This window comes from Chiloscyllium plagiosum, unplaced genomic scaffold (assembly GCF_037043375.1).
Source record: "Chiloscyllium plagiosum isolate Xiang-an unplaced genomic scaffold, Cpla_swu_hap1 HiC_scaffold_19, whole genome shotgun sequence".
In the NCBI taxonomy this organism is placed as follows: Eukaryota; Metazoa; Chordata; class Chondrichthyes; order Orectolobiformes; family Hemiscylliidae; genus Chiloscyllium; species Chiloscyllium plagiosum.
The window spans coordinates 30,508,575-30,527,879 of record NW_028270157.1 but is presented as its reverse complement, the minus strand read 5'-3'; the positions used below and the strand labels follow the sequence as shown (position 1 = coordinate 30,527,879).

The following is a 19,305-nucleotide window of genomic DNA, read 5'->3' as shown; positions in this document are numbered from 1 at the left end:
GAAAGTGGGCCATGCCACCAGCACCCGGAGGCTCATTGATGGTGTTACCTAGTATGGTGACGAAATGTCTGAAATCGAAACTTGCAGGTCATTGAGCAAACCTACATTCACAATTTCTGATATGCTTATGTGTTTGCTTACATGAAAACAATTTTTGTTTTGGAGTCTTCACCATTCCTTTATTTCCCAGTATAATTTCTTCCGTCTGTGTCTAAAAGGACCCATACTCACCTTGTTATTGTCTTCCTTTTTAACTTATAAAAGATATTCTGATTTTTTGTTCTCTTAAAACCATTCTCAACTTCTATTCCTTTTTCAGTTTGTTAGCCATTTCTTCCTAATTTTTAATACTTGTTAAATAATATTTTAGTAATTTTAATATCTTCAGACTTGCTATTCTTTAATGGAAATGTTGTGGTTTTCTATTAATCTTCAAGTGTTTGCCATTACTGAACTATGTCATATTTTGAGCCATTTTCCCAAACTAACCTTAACTTGCCTTAAATTCCTTCATATTTTGCGTTGTTTAGACTCCAAGATCTTAATTTTGGACTTGACTGTATCATACTCACATTTATTTTTATGGTAGTAATGACTGCAAAATTGACGTCATTCACCATTACTATTCCTGTAAAGATTATAGCAAATTCTACAAGCCACACACTGCTAAAATTGCAGAACTGCACGGTGACTCAGCAGTTAGCACTGCTGCCCCACAGTGCCAGGGACCCAGGATCAATTCCAGCCTTGGGCGACTGTCTGTGTGGAATTTGCACATTCTCCTTGTGTCTGTGTGGGTTTTCTCCAAGTTCCCAGGTTTCCTGCCACAGTCCAAAGAGGTGTAGGTTAGGTGGATTGGCCATGCTAACCTGCTTTTTGTGTCCTGAGTTGTGCAGGTTAGGTGGATTAGCCATGGGAAATGCAGGGTTTCAGGGATCAGGTGGGCCTGGGTGTGATGCTCTTTGGAGGGTCAGTGTGGGCTGCTTCCACAATGTATGATTCTATTCTATTTCTTGATACTTTACGAACTTACAAACGTGTATCACTACAAAATGCATTATCTAGAATAGACTCGTCCTTAAAGGGTTCCTCAACATTGTACTAACAGACTGTATTCCATTCCATGTGTTCATTTGCCAGTTTGGCTTATCCAGACTCTAGAAGGCTATCGTTCACCAACTTCATTATCTTTGCTATATGCTTTTCTAATTTCCTGATATAATTAAACGAAGCACATAATAAGGCTTAGGAACAAGAAATCCAACTTATAAATATTATTATTAATGTTACATTTAACCACGAGCTATTTCAAAGTTTTCAGCATGGAAATGACACTTCCATTTTGTGACATTAATGTGTGCTCAGCGCAGTTGAAGATGAAAGGAGACAGAAAAGATGGCTCCTCAGAGACCAATGTACCATTGTCAAGCCAATTTAATGTCTTCCTCAGTGTAGTCACACAAACTTCAAGTGGATATAATCACAAGGCTAAACCAGCTACTAAGATATTTATAGACCATACAATAGCAGTATCATGTGTGATAGCTGCTGCCCTCAAGCTTCCCAGATTACTGTTACCTACTGCATGTACTGCAACATTGCTACATAATAAAACTTAACAGTGAATGCAAGGCTGGAATTGAGGACATGGCAAGTTTTCTTGAGGTTGATAAAATTGTTAAGTTTTGCGACACATGACAAACAGGGTCCCGTAAGTGTCTGTGCTGGACCCTCAGCTTTTTACAACTTGTATCAATTACTTAATGAGGGGATTGAAGGCACGTTGGCGAAACATGCAGATGACGTAAAGAAACGCATGAAAGTAAGTTACAGAGAGTACAAAAAAAGTTGCAGATGGATAAAGTTTGAATGGGGAAAAATTTGACAGATGGAGTATAAAGTTGGAAAATGTGAAGTTGTTCATTCTGACAAAGAATGAAAAAACAGTATTATTTAAATGGAGAACAATTGCAGAATTCCAAGGTGCAAATACAAACGGTTAGGTTGCCGGTACAGCACATAATCAGGAGGGCTAATGGAGTACTATCCTTTATTGCAAGAGGAATTGGACATAGCAGAAGCATAGCATGCGTAATTTTGTACAGGGCATTGGTGAGACCACATTTTGAATACTGTGTACAGTTTTGGCCTCCTTATTTACCCAAGGATGTAAATCCATCTCAGGCAGTTCAGAGGTGATTGAAAAAGTAGAACTCTTGAGGAAACATTAGTCAAGTTGGGATAGTTTTCAAAAGAGTTTAGAACGGTAGGAGGTGATTTGAAGTTTATAAAATCCTAAATGCTGTTGACAAAGTGGACATGCTGACACTGTTTTAAAATGAAGGGTCATCCTTTTAGGACAGAGAAGAGGGAAATCTTCAATCACTGCCTCAGAAGGTATTGGAGGTGGTGTCATTGATGAATATTTTTAAGGTGGAGGTGGATACATGCTTGCTAGGCAAAGGTATCAAAGGTTATGGGGCTAGAAGGGACTGTGGGATTTGTAACACTAACAGAATGAGTCATGACCTCCTTGAATGGCAGAGTAGCTTGGTGTCCATCTTGTCTAGTTCTGCGCCTAATTCATATGTTGATATGCTTGTGGTAGAATTACATTTATTAATCTCTATGAAAAGATGCACTCCTGGATGTGAGTTTGCTCGCTGAGCTGGAAGTTTTGTTTGCAGATGTTTCATCATCATACTGGGTAACATCATCAGTGAGCCTCCAGTGAAGCACTGGTGTTAGTGGCCCACTTTCTAGAATAGGTACCCAGTGAACACAGTCCGCCGATTTCTCAGCAATACACCAAAACAAGCAGACAAAATGCGTCCAGAAACCCTAGCCACTCGCCCCTACATCAAAGACATCTCAAAAATGACTGCCAGACTACTCAGATCTCTTGGCATCATGGTAGCCCACAAACTCACCAACACACTAAAACAGCAGCTAATGAACTTGAAAGATCCTATACAGACAACAAGCAAAACTAATGTCATTTACAAAATACCTTGCAAGAACTGTAGCAACACTACATTTGGACAACCAGGCAGAAAACTAGCCACCAGGATACACGAACATCAACTAGCCACAAAAAGACATGACCCATTCTCACTAATATTCTCACATACAAATGAGGAAGAACACCACTATGACTGGGACAACGCAACCATCCTAGGACAGGCCAAACAGAGACACATACAAGAATTCCTAGATGCATGGCATTCCAACCAGGACTCGATCAACAAACACATTGATTTAGACCCCAGTTACCACCCTCTGAGAAAAAGAACAGGAAATGACATCAACACAGGAATGACATCACCAACACAAGGAAATCTAAATACATAAATAGAAAGTGGGATACTAACACCAATGCTTCACCAGAGGCTCACTGATGATGTTACCGAGTGTGGTGATGAAACATCTGCAAACGAACCTTCCAGGTCAGCGAGCAAACCTACATCCAGAACCTCAACCTGAGCTACAAATCTTTTCTAAACTTGCTAGATACACTCATGTTTACATCATCCAAGACATAAAATTATGACCTTTCTATATTGTTTAAACTCTGTGCATATCTGGTTTTGTATACTTGATGCAACACTGATTAAATGTACTGATGTTAACTTAACTCTTTCAGATGTTGTTCATGTTTTCAGCTACTGGCCTTTGACCTTAGCTTTGGTGCATCTGCCTATCCTGTGATTGTTGAGGTATGAATATGTCAACATGATATGAAAACCTCCCATTCTACAATCTTTTGTTAAAGTTAAATAGCTTGAAGTTTTCTTCTGCATGAAAATGCTGCATATGAAAGATATTATTGCATGAAATGGGATTCTGTAGCATTTCATTGGGATATAAATCATAGTGCAGAGATTGTACTTCTATCATAACCTGATTAAAATTATGGGCGAGATACTTTTCAGAAAATATTAGGAAATGGAAGCAAGAGTAAGTTATTCAGTCCATTAAGCCAGTTCCCCAGTGCAAAAACATCTTGGCTGATCTGACTGTGGCTTTAAATCCACTTTTGGTTTGTCCTCAGTGGCCCTCAACTCCCATGTCAATCAGATATTTGTCCAACTTGACATTTTTCAATGACCAAGCCTCCATTGCTTCCAGAGGAAAAGACTTTCAAAGACTAATGATCCTCTGAGAGAAGAAATGTTTCCTAATTTCGATCTCAAATGGGAGACCTATTTTTTAAATTACGCCTCCTAGTTCCGGATGCCCACACAAAAGGAAACATTCTGTCAGCAGCCACCTTCTGAAACCTCTTGGAATTCTATATACTTATTAAGAGCACTTCCAATGAATATAGCCTCAACTTTTCCTCATAAACCAAGCCCTTCATCCAAAGAATCAGCCTTGTGAAATTTCTCTGAACTACTCAGAACTAGCCATTTGGAAACAGAACTGGCTCAAAGGTAGAAGACAGAGGGTGGTGGTGGAGGGTTGTTTTTCAGACTGGAGGCCTGTGACCAGTGGAGTGCCACAAGGATCAGTGCTGGGTCCTCTACTTTTTGTTATTTACATAAATGATTTGGATGCGAGCATAAGAGGTACAGTTAGTAAGTTTGCAGATGACACCAAAATTGAAGGTGTAGTGGACAGCGAAGAGGGCTACCTCAGATTACAGCAGGATCTGGACCAGATGGGCCAATGGGCTGAGAAGTGGCAGATGGAGTTTAATTCATATAAATGCAAGGTGCTGCATTTTGGGAAAGCAATTCTTAGCAGGACTTATGCACTTAATGGTAAGGTCCTAGGGAGTGTTGCTGAACAAAGAGACCTTGGAGTGCAGGTTCATAGCTCCTTGAAAGTGGAGTCGCAGGGAGATAGGATAGTGAAGAAGGCATTTGGTATGCTTTCCTTTATTGGTCAGAGTATTGAGTACAGGAGTTGGGCATAGGTTTAGCGTGGGAGGGGAAAGATATAAAAGAGACCATGGGGCAACTTTTTCACACAGAGGGTGGTACGTGTATGGAATGAGCTGTCAGAGGAAGTGGTGGAGGCTAGTACAATTGTAACATTTAAGAGGCGGTTGGATGGGTATATGAATAAGAAGGGCTTGGAGAGATATGGGCCGGGTGCTGGCAGGTGGGACTAGATTGGGTTGGGATATCTGGTTGGCATGGACAGGTTGGACCGAAGGGTCTGTTTCCATGCTGTACATCTCTATGACTCTATGACTTCCAATGGAAATATATCCTCCTTAATTTGACCAAAACTGTATGCAGCACTCCACCTATAGTTTCATTATTGTTTGTACAGTTTTACCAAGTCTTCCCTAGTTTTATGCTCCATCCTCCTTGTAAACAAAGGACAAAATTCAATTTGGTTTCCTAATTACTTGCTGTTTCTGCAGCTTAATTTTATTGTTAGGAGTCAGACAACACCAGGTTATAGTTCAACAGGTTCATTTAAAATCATTAGCTTTTGGAGCATTGTCCCTTCATCACGTGAAGTACTTTTGGGCAATGCTCCAAAAGCTTGTGATTTCAAATAAACCTGTTGGACTATAACCTGGTGTCTGACCTCTGACCTTGTCCACCCCTGTCCAACACCGGCACCTCCACATTTTAATTTTTTGTGATTCATATGACAATGATACTCAAACCTCTCAATAAACAAACATTTTGTTGTCCCCCTCTCCTTTGAAACAATACTCTGCTAGTCTATTCTTGACAAACTGGATAACTTCATATTTTCCCACATTGTACCCCATTTGCATTCTTTGGCCTATTCACTTAATGTGTCTATATTTTGCTTAATTTTCTGTGTCTTCCAAAACTTGCTTTTGTACCTATCTTTGAATAATCAGCAAATCTCAATGCAATACATTTGGTCATTTAATGTGAGTCATTACTATAGTATTGCTGAAGTAAAAAGAATTATCAAAGCTTTACATCTTTCACTCATCAGAATAACTCAAGCAAAGCAAGTTAAGTGCAAAACCAACATTTACACTATATGAACAGAAAGTGCTGATTAGTTGGCAAATTAATTGATTAGTAGAATTGTCAATTGGAACCGCATTATAGACTAATGACACAGTGCTGGACAGGTGGGACTTTAACCCAGACTTTCTGGCTCAGAGATGGGGACATGAAAACCTTTTCAGTGCCCACTATATACTTTCTACAATGTCTTTCCAGTGGATATATAATGAGTGATGTTGTTTTCTGTTTGTGCCCATTTTGAAAATTCTGCGACTCACCGCAACTGACACAACAGTATCCAACATGTGATTCCACAAATGGCAACATTTGCTGGATTATGAGTGAACAGTAATACTGGCACACTATTTTAGAATTGTCAAAGTCACAGTGTGGCACACTTAGTGTGTACTGGAAGCTACAGATATTAAAGCAGAGCCCTGTTTTTTACAAATAAAATGTTAACAAAATATGTGACAGCTATTTGCTGATTAAGTTCTCAGGGCAATATCTTGGATCAATCAGTTAACCTGTCTGGTTAAGAACTTAAGGCTTAACTGTTAACTGTTAATCATTATTAACTGGTACATTCTCCATGGAAACATCTCTATCTTTACCAACCAATCACCACTCACTTTTCATATAGTGTAAACATTTTTTCCTTTAAATTAATATTATTGAAAATTTTCCTGATAAGTTCAAGTCAAAAAGGTTTGACAAAATGTATTTTCTTTCAGCAATACTCAAGTTCACTACTGCCAAACGTCTATTCATGACTACAAATAGTTGAGGACTCAGCACTAGTCCTTGTGGCATTCCACTAGTTCAATGCTTGCCAAATGAATGTGACCCATTTATCCTGACTGTCTATTTCCTGTTAGTTGGCCAGCTTTCTAACCAAGCTAATATACTATCTTCAACACCACGACTTCTTATCTTGCGCAATAATCTTTTTTTGGACACCTTTTCTGAATGCCTTTCGGAAATCTAAATACAATACATCTACTGGTTTCCCTTTTCCACTTTACTTGCTGCATCATCAAAAACTCTAATTTATCAACCATGATGAATTCCTTTTCAAATAAAGCCATTTGGCTTCTGCCTGTATTATTCTTTATGAAATGCTCTGTTATGATATCCTTAATTGATTCTAGTGTTTTTCGCCAGTGGCAATTACTACACCAACTGCTTTGTGGTTTTCTGCTTTCTGTCTCCCTCCTTTCTTGAAGACTGTTCTAACATTTGTTGGCTCCCAATCCAGAACTGAGGAATTTTAGAAGATTATAACCAAACACTATCACAGACACACCAGGGTCCCAGCTCAATTCCAGCCTCAGGTGACTGCGTGGGGTTTGCACATTCTCCCTGTGTCTATATGGGTTTCCTCCAACAGTCCAAGGATGTGCAGGGCAGGTGAATTGGCCATGCTAAATTGCCCCTAGTGTTAGGTGAATTAGTCAGAGGGAAATGAGTCTGGGTGGGTTACTCTTCAGAGGGTCAGTGTGAACTTGTTGGGCTGAAGGGCCTGTTTCCACACTGTAGGGAATCTAGTCTAATATCTGTCTCCTTTAAGACATTATGAAACAGGCTGTCATGTCCAAGGGATTAACCAAGGTGTATTTGTTTTTCTGAGTACCTGTTCTGTATAATCTCTTCAATTTTCTGAATCTCCATTCAAATGGACTCTCTCTGCCTATTAATTAGTTGAAATAACAGACTCACTGCAGACATATTTTTGCCATTTTCCAGGACCTTGCTCTTAATGGTTCAGGTGAAAACTGTTATATCTCCTTCCTTTCCTAGTACTGGTGCCAGTGCCCTATGAATCAAAACCCATATTTCTACAATCTTTGAACCACAAGTTTAATTCTATAATCTGATTTGCCCTTTGTGGCTCAGGAAGTGATCCAAAGAATACTGCATTTGTAGTTCTGCTTCTAATTTAGTCCCTTAGAACCTCTTTCTTAGCCCTACCCATGTAATTGGCAACCACATGAGCCATTACAACTTACCCTCCCACTCTAATTCCTCTCCAGCCCTGAGGAAACAGCGCCAAGCAGACAATGCAACCTTTTAGAAGACAAAATTTGTCCTAGTAACCATGCTGTCTAACACATCTGCATTCATTTTTATGTCCCTTACTTGAATTGTTCTCTGTGCTATGATCATATTGCTCAACCTCCATGCAATCCTTGCTATCATTCCACCACAGGTTTCAATAACCTCAAATTTATTTGAAAACTGCCAAGTGTGAGGCTTGTCTGTTCCTACATCCCAATTTCTCACAAACCTTTCATAGTCACACACTCTGGTCCCTGTCAGGAGACCAATCTGAAAAACGTAATCGAAGGGGAAAGAACAAAGTGTCCAGGTAACTTTCCACATTCTTGATGCATCAAAATTTCCAAAGATTGGGCTGTAGCTCCTCAAACTGCGAACACGTAACAGAAATGGTTGTCGTGGACCAGTTGTTCACCGGTTCCGACATGCTCTCATTGCAATCTATCTCTTACCCTGCTATCTTCACTGCTTACTTTAGTGAAATTGATTTCAAGTTTTCTTTAGAAGTCACTCAACTGTTTTCTATAGCTGTAGCAAGTAACTTTTAATGAGTTAAGTTATAAATTTAATGTAATAGCTATGTATCCTCTGAGGAGGTTTGAACTGATATTTTGAGGGATCAAATCTGACACATTCACCAATCATATATCTGCTCACTGAATTAAAACCTTGAACACTCACCAACTTCTGGAAGCTAAAAAGGAGATATACAAACTAACACTTCCTTCCTCTCCGCATATAGTCCCAAGTTAGCACTTGTATGTCATTGCCATGCGACAGCAAAATCTGTCTACTTTGATAGAGAGTTCATGACTCATACTCAAGTTTCAAATGCTGTGTTAGCTTCCTGTAACATGAATTAACACTGATTCGTTTTCAGTTGTTTGATACGTGCGTTTGTTCTCCAGAGCAAAAACTGCCCGTGGTCAAGCTGTTCCAATAGAGTTACATTACTGACATGTAAACCACAAAATAGATAATTGTCCTAGTATGTCCTGTCCACAAGAAGCAAGACAAGTTCAGTCTGGTGAATTGCCACCCATCATTCCAGTTTCAGTCATCAGCAAAGTTGTTGACAGTGCTTTCAAGCAATACTCTCTCACCAATAACCTACCCACCAATGCACAGTGTGGTTTCTGCCAAGACACTCTGCACTAGACTTCATTAAACTTTGGAGAAAAGAGGTAAATTCCTAAAGTGAGTGCTCTTGATATTATCACAATATTTGACTGAGTGTGGTGTCAAGGGACCCCAAGGAAAATACAAGCCAGAGGGAATTAGGGAGAAAACCCTCAATTGGTTGAAGTCATACCTGGCCACTGAAAGACAGTTGAAAGCCGATCACCTTAGCCACAGGACATTACTACAGGAGTCCCTCTGAACAATATTCCTTTGTCCAGTCATCTTCAGCTTCCTCATCAATGACCTTTTCGACATGGTAAGTTCAAAAGTGGGGCGGCTTAAGACCATAAGACCATAAGACATAGGAGTGGAAGTAAGGCCATTCGGCCCATCGAGTCCACTCCGCCATTCAATCATGGCTGATGCGCATTTCAGCTCCACTTACCAGCGTTCTCCCCGTAGCCCTTAATTCCTCTAGACAACAAGAATCTATCAATCTCGGCCTTGAAGACATTTAGCGTCCCGGCTTCCACTGCACTCCGTGGCAATGGATTCCACAGGCCCACCACTCTCTGGCTGAAGAAATGTCTCCGCATTTCTGTTCTGAAAAGGCTTAAGGATATTTGTAGTGTTTTGACCCGTTGACTCTATGCATTCTATTCATTCATGCACCAAGATTTAAGTTTGTTCTAATCAGGAGCAAGTAACATTTGCTCAACACAAAGGCATTTGCAAAAGCAGGAGTGTAACCACCTCTCGTTGAGATTCCGATAAATTGATAAATTACGAACATGTTGGGGTAACCATTGACTAGACATTTCACTGCACCAATTACGTAAGTATTGGGAGTGTGGTGCTGGAAAAGCACAGACGGTCATGCAGCATCTGAGGAGAAGGAGAATCGATGTTTTGGGCATAAGCCTTTCATCAGGAATGGGATATGCCCAAAATGTCGATTCTCCTGCTCCTCAGATGCTGCCTGACCTGCTGTGCTTTTCCAGCACTACACACTCAACTCTGATCTCCAGCATTTGCAGTCCTCGCTTTCTCCTACCTACTTATGTATACCAGCTTTCAGGCCAAAGGTTAGCTATTCTGCCGTGATTAACTCGCCTGCTAACAGTTGCTGAAAATTATACATTTTTCCATAGCTTTTTGGCTTGTACTCATCAGGACAATTCATAAGAAGACCAATTCAGGGAGAAAATTAGCATTTATACTACAAGAGAGTAGAGTGGTGATTGGTTGGCAAGTGCAGTCTGATGGTAGAAAAGTCCCCATTGTGAATGTACCAGTTATTGATGATTGACAGGTAACTGCCAGGATCTGTTTACAGTTTAAACTAGGCAGGTTGACTCATTATTATAGAGTATTTTTCTGAGGAATGAACTAAACTGCTGAAAGCCATTCATAAAATAATTCATAAAAGCAGTCTGAAGGCTTTTGTGGTGCAGTGGGCCAGGAGGCATGGGTTGAAGTCCCACTTTCTGCAGAATTATGTAACTCTGAATGGTGGGAGTTCTAAATGTTTCATGTGGTGCAGTGGTAGTGTCCCTGGAGCTGAACAGTGTCCCTGATCCAACAGGCTCAGGTTTAAGTCCTACCTGATGCAGAAGTGTGTACAAACACCTCTGAACAGGTTGATTAGAAATTAACCTAAAAGCTACCTGTTCTGCTAGTCCAATTAAGTCAAATTACAAGAAGATGACAAGGGAAGTCTCTTTTGTTTTTACATTTTGAATGTATTATCATACTTCGTCTGTTCCAAAGGTGTCAAGCATCTGAAAGGTTATGTAGTATTAGTCCATGTAAAACCCATCTTTCCTTTACATGACAGATCCCCACGAGGAATCATTGTACTCAAACATATCAAAATGACATTAAACCCCCTATTACTGACCTTTGAAGGTGTTAAAAGATTTTACGTTTACCTCTCAGAGCATTTCCAACTTCTCAGCTTGCTTTTCATATTATTCACAACCTGATGTGCCCCACTGTTGAAAGAAAATTGAAGAACATAACTTGAGCAGGGGCAAATGTGCAAGTTGAATTAGGCATGCCTGACCTGTTAAAACATACCTCTGCACCCAGATAAAAGGTAAAATCTTTTATGAGGTGTAGCCACCAGAACAACTCAGATCTGAGTTGTTGGATCCATTGGATGGCTTTCGAAATTGGAGGGTTGAAAATTCTTGAAAAATCCCCAGTCAATTTGGCTTTCTGAACTGTCCCATCTTCAGACAGTTTTTCAGAATTTAATCTCTCTTATCCTTATTTCTATTGTTGTATTTGTATACCTTTTTATGCTGGATTTTACATTCCAGCAAAATGCATTCTGCAAGAAATTTGGGCATAATTTTGTGCATAAAAAACATGAATAATATAGACAAACAAATGTTACAATTTACAACCGTATATAGCAAATAGATTCAGACAAGGTGCCAATCAGGAGCACTAACAGATCATTTCTAAAAATGAACTGTCCACTTTTTAAGTCCAAAATCTGGCATTTCCTTGGTAGTCACATCCTGGTGGAAGATCATAGATAAAGAGAATTAGCTGCCTTTCCCAACCCCTAAAACAGAACCACATATCAGAAATGGGTAGAACCATGGCTACAATAATCCTAAATTGTTAATTGGATGACAAAAGTGCATATGCCTTGTTAATTGGCTACCATCCAGTGTCCATATGGACATCAGACATCAGCAGGGTTGGGATTCCAAAATACTCCTAATCCTTGATTATTTTCTATGGCCAGACAATTCCTGCTTTAATTACATAGTGGGGAAAATGCAAGAAATAACTAAATCCACTAGAGGTCAGCAAAACATAAATGATCTAAGAGCTGAAATGTATTCAAGTGGACAGACTCAAAGAAAACAGCACAAAGATATTGGCTGTGACAGGGAAATCAAACAATGCATCATAGAATCCCTACAGTGTGGAAGCAGGCCATTCAGCCCATTGAGTCCACTCTGACCTTCCGAAGAGCATCCCACCCAATCCCTGCATTTCCCATGGCTAATCCAACTAGCCTGCACATTTTTGGACTGTGGGAGGAATCTGGAGCACAGGAAACCTACACAGAAACGAGGAGAATGTGCAGACTCCGCAGAGACAGTCGCCCAAGGCAGGAATCAAACCTGGTGCTAACCACTGAACTGCTGTGCTGCGTAAGAGCTTTTTAAAGAAAGTATCATGTTTTACATATCTGAAACAATCGGAAGTGCTAAAGAATTATGTGTAAATGTCTGCATTACATATATGATTGTAAATTGTACCTTTGTTTGCCTATATTACAATAATCCACCTTGCATACTAGGGGGCATTCTCCTCTGTATGCATAATAAAAGACTGGCATTTCCTTTATACTAATTAAATACAAATTATATCAAAATTTACACGGCTTTCTATTCTTATCTTACTAATTAAAATTTATGCCAAAATATCTTGCAGAGTGCATTTGCCTCTGCTAGAATACAAAATCCACTATAAAGGAATACAAATGTAGAAAAGGAAATAGAGGAGCTATTGATTAGATTGTTATCTCCTCTCAATAGGCTTCACTGTAAGAAATTCTTTTTTCCTTCTATTGCTATCCAGAACAGGAATATATCCTTGTGAAGACTATTTCAGCTGTATTGTTCTTCTGAAAGCAGGGGTCTGAAATATTTTAGAAGCACTGAGACTAACAGCAGTTTAATCAAGTATTGTGCAGGTTTCAGTAAAACATTCAGAAGCGAAAACACACACTCATTGTCAAGCTCCAGAAATCTCATTATGCTGATACAAGTTGTACAGCACCAAAAGAGACCATTCTGCCCAGTATCTCTCTGTTGGTTGAAAGATATTAACAGCCAAAACCTGCTTTCCGTGTTTGACTCATGATCTTGTAGGTTACAGCATTTCAAGTGCATATCCAACTTGTTTTTAAATGGGATGATGATTTCCACCTTCATCAATCTTCTGGACTGTGAATTTCAGATGTTCACCAACATTTGAGTAAAAACATTTCTCTTCTAGTCCTTCTACAAATTATTTTAAGTATGTCCATCTGGATATTAACATGTCATGTTAATATTAACATATTAACTCTCCATCCACCTCCTCTGTTCCAAAGAAACAACCTCTGCCTGTTCAATCTTCCCTCTTAGCTCTCCTTCATTAAACAAACCCACATAGACTGGCCTTGATTAATCTGTGTCTGCCATGATTCATCTAATTTGAAGATGCAAAACCCTTTATTATTTCCACTCTTACTATGTTGGTTCTTCAAATATTTTGAAATCCTCCTCTTTCAGTTACATCATCCCCTCTCTCATGAAGACAAACTCACAAAAGAACCAATGCCCATATCTTCCAATTCCATATGCAAGTTATCTTTTTGGCCTCTAACACATCCTGCTCTTTTATTTTTCTACATTTACAAAACAATTTTGGGCTTTCCTTGATTTTATTTGCGAGTACTTATATAAGCTCTCTGCTTCCCTAATTTCCTCTAAATTTCACTCCTGCACTTTCCAAGCTCTTCTCAGTTTTCTGGAATACTGAGCTTACAGTAGCTGACATAAGCTTCCCTTTCTTGCCTTATCACGTTTGGTGTGGTCCTTAACATCCAAAGGAATCAATGTTTGGGAATCCCACCCTTTTGCTTTTGTGAGAACATATAGTTTCTGAACATAGCAGGCCAAGATGTATCTGAATTATGCGACAAAAATATAGCTCAGTAGTCAGTGGTATAAATGCAGGAAACTTCTGTGTCTTGTTTTTTGTGTGGAGGTGAATTGGCAATAATGGTCAACAAATTTGCGTGAATTGACATTTCAGTGTAATACCACCGTATACTGCTTGCACATAAATATTTTTGAAGGAGACAGCAACACACTGCTTTCACATTGTGGTTAATGTTTTAAATATTCCACAAAATCACACACCAATAATTTGGTTGTAAACCATGATTTCAGTTATTTGAAATTCTTCTTTAAGCATAAGCTGATTGAGGGTTTCTAGTGATCTGTGATTTGAGAATAAATCACGAATAATGATGAAGACTTCAAAAATATTTTGATGGCAATCTGAAAAGTCATTAATGAATTAAATAGAACATAGAACAGTACAGCACAGAACAGGCCCTTCAGCCCACGATGTTGTGCCGACCATTGATCCTCATGTATGCACCCTCAAATTTCTGTGACCATATGCATGTCCAGGAGTCTCTTAAATGTCCCCAATGACCCTGCCTCCACAACTGCTGCTGGCAATGCATTCCATGCTCTCACAACTCTCTGTGTAAAGAACCCGCCTCTGATATCCCCTCTATACTTTCCTCCAACCAGCTTAAAACTATGACCCCTCGTGTTAGTCATTTCTGCCCTGGGAAATAGTCTCTGGCTATCGACTCTATCTATGCCTCTCATTATCTTGTATACCTCAATTAGGTCCCCTCTTCTCCTCCTTTTCTCCAATGAAAAAAGTCCGAGCTCAGTCAACCTCTCCTCATAAGAGCCCTCCAGTCCAGGCAGCATCCTGGTAAACATCCTCTGAACCCTCTCCAAAGCATCCACATCTTTCTTATAATGGGGTGACCAGAACTGGACGCAGTATTCCAAGTGCGGTCTAACCAAAGTTTTATAGAGCTGCAACAAGATCTCATGACTCTTAAACTCAATCCCCCTGTTAATGAAAGCCAAAACACCATATGCTTTCTTAACAACCCTGTCCACTTGGGTGGCCATTTTAAGGGATCTATGTACCTGCACACCAAGATCCCTCTGTTCCTCCACACTGCAAAGAATCCTATCCTTAATCCTGTACTCAGCTTTCAAATTTGACCTTCCAAAATGCATAACCTCACATTTATCCAAGTTGAACTCCATCTGCCACCTCTCAGCCCATCTCTGCATCCTATCAATGTCCCGCTGCAGCCTACAACAGCCCTCGATACTGTCAACGACACCTCCAACCTTTGTGTCATCTGCAAACTTGCTGACCCATCCTTCAATCCCCTCATCCAAGTCATTAATAAAAATTACAAACAATAGAGGCCCAAGGACAGAGCCCTATGGAACACCACTCACCACAGACTTCCAGGCAGAATATTTTCCTTCTACTACCACTCACTGTCTTCTGTTGGCCAGCCAATTCTGTATCCAGACGGTTATGTTCCCCTGAATCCCATTCCTCCTAACCTTCTGAATGAGCCTACCATGGGGAACCTTATCAAATGCCTTCCTGAAGTCCATATACACCACATCCACAGCTCGACCCTCATCAGCTTTTCTAGTCACATCTTCAAAGAACTCGATAAGGTTTGTGAGGCATGACCTGCCCCTCACAAAGCCATGTTGACTGCATTTAATCAAGCCATGCTCTTCCAGATGGTCATAAATCCTATCCCTCAGAATCCTTTCTAACACCTTGCAGACGACAGACGTGAGACTTACTGGTCTGTAATTGCCGGGGATTTCCCTATTTCCTTTCTTGAAGAGACTATTTCTTAAATGGTCAAAATAATTGAGAAATTCTGCTCCTGGATGTTTTAATTGCACTTTCTGGCAGAACCTGAGGATTTTATATTTGAATAAATTTGCCAGTTTATGCCCATAGTTTATTCAGGTTTGTCAGGGATCGGGTATACATTACATCAGGATAGCACGGACTTTGAGTATGTGGGTCAAAAATCTAAATATATTCAATTACTTTAGCTATATGTTTGTGCTATGAAAGGCTTTGATGAGATTAAAGAAGTAAGATCAATAATTCACATTCTTTTGCTTAGGTGCACCAACAGCCTGTCTTTGAAGCAGATGACAATCTAGCTTTTGCAGATCGCATCACTAAAGATTTCATACTGGAAGATACTTTCAGGTTGTTGCTAGCTGGCACTTCTGTTCTGGGTGAAATAAACGAAGCTTTAGAAAATATATATCGATCTGAAAGATTGAAGGTAAGATTTTAGATCTGTGTTCAGACCACCTTATTATGTTGCATAGATGTTACAGCAGAGAAACACGCCATTTCTTTAGTGACCTGTGCTAGATTTTGAACTCCTTGTGAGCCACAAACTCCCGTACTCTCTTCCCTTAATGTACACGTGAAGCCTCCCCTTAAACATACCAAAGCTATATGCTTCAACACTCTATGTGCAGAACTTTCCATTTTTCCACCTCTTTGTGTAAAGAAATTCCTCCTAAAACCATTACTTCATCTGTTGACTCTCTTTTCTTTCTTCCCATTTTTCTGGGCTCACCCACAAGAGGAAATGATTTATATTTTATCACACCAGGTAATGAAGGAATTGTTTCATACAATCAGTTTTTTGAGCAATAGTGGACAGTGTACCAAAGGGCCATTCAGAGGGATTCAAAATATCATAAGACTGTGTGACATATAGGCATAATTACGCTACTTGGCAAATCATGACTGCTGCGCCATTTGATCATGGTTGATATGTTTCTCGACCCCATTCTCTTACCTTCTCTATGTAACCCTTGAGTCTCTTATCAATCAAGAATCTAGCTATCTCTGTCTTAAAGGCATTCAATGACTTAGCCTCCAAATCCTTATGTGACAAAGAGTTCCACAATTAAACACCCTCTGGCTGAAGCAATATCTCTTTATTTTAGTTCTAAGAGGTCATTCCTTCACCCTGAGGCTGTGCCCTTGGCTCCTAATCTCTCCTACTAGTGGAAACATCTTCTCCATGTTCACTCTATCCAGGCCTTTCAGAATTCTGTAAGTTTCAATCAGATACTCCCTCATCCTTCTATAACTCCATTGAGTATAGACACAGAGTCTTTATCCGGCCCTCATATGACATGCCCTTCATTCCCAGTGTTGAGTCAAGTTTCACTGCTACAATCAATCACAGAATACGTATTGTTTTCTTGTTTATTCATGTGATGTAGATATCATGGGAAAGGCCACCATTTATTACCCATCTCCAAGTATCCTTAAAATGGTAGTAGTGAGAAGCTATTTTGAACTGCTACAGGCCTTCTCTTGTAGGAATACCCAAAGATTGTTAGAGAGATTGTAGGGAAACTGAGCTTTTGAATAAGCGGAAAAATTCTTAACCTTTTAAATGTCCGTACTGGGACACTTACTCCATCACAAGGCACAGGTGCAGTTTCCCACCCACCACAGAAGTGCTGTTAATGACGTAAGTTTCCTATTACAAAATATAAATACTATAAAGTGAGCTAAAGTCAAACATGCATCAATGTGGCAAGTAAAAGTTCTGATTTTCAAATCTTTTCACTAAACCTTCCAATAGCTTTTCTAGCCTGGTTTATAATTGTAAAAGCTCAAACGTGCTCTATTAGGCTTGCAACAAAAAGAAAATCGTTTGCTGTTTTCTATGGATAGAAAGGTATGCATGGAGCTCTGCTTTGCTTCACTAACCAACATCATGAGAAACCAAAATGGAGCTTTCTTGTACCACTGTTAGAAGGTACACTACTATACTGCATGGTGCTCAACTGGGTAAATAAGGATGAATTTATCACTTCACCTTTGTAATCACACCTTAAAATCACATAGAGTGATACAATCATACAGCACGGAAACAGACCCTTCGGTCGAACATGTCCGCACCTTCCAAATCTGACCTATTCCCATGCAACAACCCAAAGTCTCCATATTCATCTGGCATAAACCTTATCTTTCAGAACCTTTGGTAAGTTTATCTAGTGATTGCTTGCTTTCTTGAGTACAAAGTCCAATCAATTTTAGAGACAAATACTTCAGGAAATTTCTGGACCCTAACTCATGAACTTCAGTTCTCAAAAGCCTCAACCATGTATATATGGATTTGAGAGAACTGAAATGATTAGATCAGAGTTGTGTATATTGGCTGTGGCTGTATTCATTTGTATAAGGTTAGCTGTGGCTGAGTTCACTTCATCAGTTTATTTTAATTGCAGAATCACAGCCATTTTCAAAAACATGAATTTTGTCTGACTTCAAGAGATCTAACAGCCATTATTAATTTTCAAAAGGAGTTCAAAAGCCAAGGAAAATTTGAATTGGTATGTAAGTAGATAGGAAATTTATTTAAAGTCATGTTAATATCTTGGATCAAACTTGTTGAGTTTAGTAAAAATTATTGAATCTCGCTTAAAATATTCAGAAAATATCTGATACTGTAATGCAGTTTAATCCACTGAGACATTTGTGAATATCTCATTATTTTTATGGTCCTTTCATGCGGTCATCACCAAAACCTTAATTATTTGATTGGGTGTTTTGGTTGTTTTTCATCTTTCTGATCTACAGTTATTTTTATAATTAACATGCATGGAAATTATATTTGTAAATGACAGTAAAAATATCAAAAGTTGTTCTTGTTTCATGACTTTATTTATTATGGCCTGTCCTTTTCTACAGCTTTATCCATCCATTAATCCAGACTACCAAAAGATATTATATGTACTCCATCACAATTTTGATCATGCATCTAAAACAAAATCTGTGCTTGCCCAGCATCTGCTATTTTCAATGCTCCATGACCAGTTTCAAGCATCAAATGTGCAGAAGAGTTTGAATCATTTCACATGGTAAATAGATTAAGCTTTGAAATTATTTTTGTTTTAAAAGTACTGTTGAGAAGATCAACAAAGAACACATCTTTGCGTGATCTGATTTTCTTTCACAACTGTTAGAGAGATGTGTGTGTATGCGTGTGTCTATGTGTGTCTGTGTTTGATGGGGTCCTGTTATTGTCATGGGGTTTGGGACTCTCTTTAAATAATGACGAATCAAATGTTACAGAGAAGAGAGATTTAGTATTGATCTTGCTGTTAGTATTTGTGTTTCTGTAGCCAGAACATTACATTCTATGTACAGTGCGCTAGTGCAGTATCCAGCCTTAAATGTTTGGTTCCTTGCTGAATTTTATACAGTGTTAATCTCCTCTTCTACTATAACCCCTTGTTTCAGTTTATCCACTGCAACGTGAGCATTTCTGATATTCCAATCATCTTGTATTCTTTATTATGATATTTTCCGATTCTTGAAATTGGCTTTTATTTCTTCTTTGGTAATGCTGGAACTGTTGAGAGGTACGTAGAAATGCATGATTCATTCAGGTGTGAGTACAGGAATAACATTGATATTTAGTGTTTTGCCATTGTATTGGCAGTGAAAAACATCTCAGTGGGACTGTAATGCTGAA

The 19,305-nt window shown here is 39.2% G+C and overlaps 1 protein-coding gene across 3 annotated transcripts in view; it reads left to right on the top strand.

The window, feature by feature from the left end:
• Positions 1-19,305, top strand: part of cped1 (cadherin-like and PC-esterase domain containing 1) — a 203,767-nt gene that overhangs the window by 70,113 nt on the left and 114,349 nt on the right. For all 3 annotated transcript variants that reach the window (XM_087997182.1, XM_087997183.1, XM_043709611.2), the window contains 4 exons: positions 3,644-3,716; positions 15,910-16,077; positions 18,056-18,160; positions 18,519-18,688. In XM_087997182.1, coding sequence (XP_087853308.1) covers positions 3,644-3,716; positions 15,910-16,077; positions 18,056-18,160; positions 18,519-18,688 — 516 coding nt within the window. The remainder of the gene's footprint in view (positions 1-3,643; positions 3,717-15,909; positions 16,078-18,055; positions 18,161-18,518; positions 18,689-19,305) is intronic.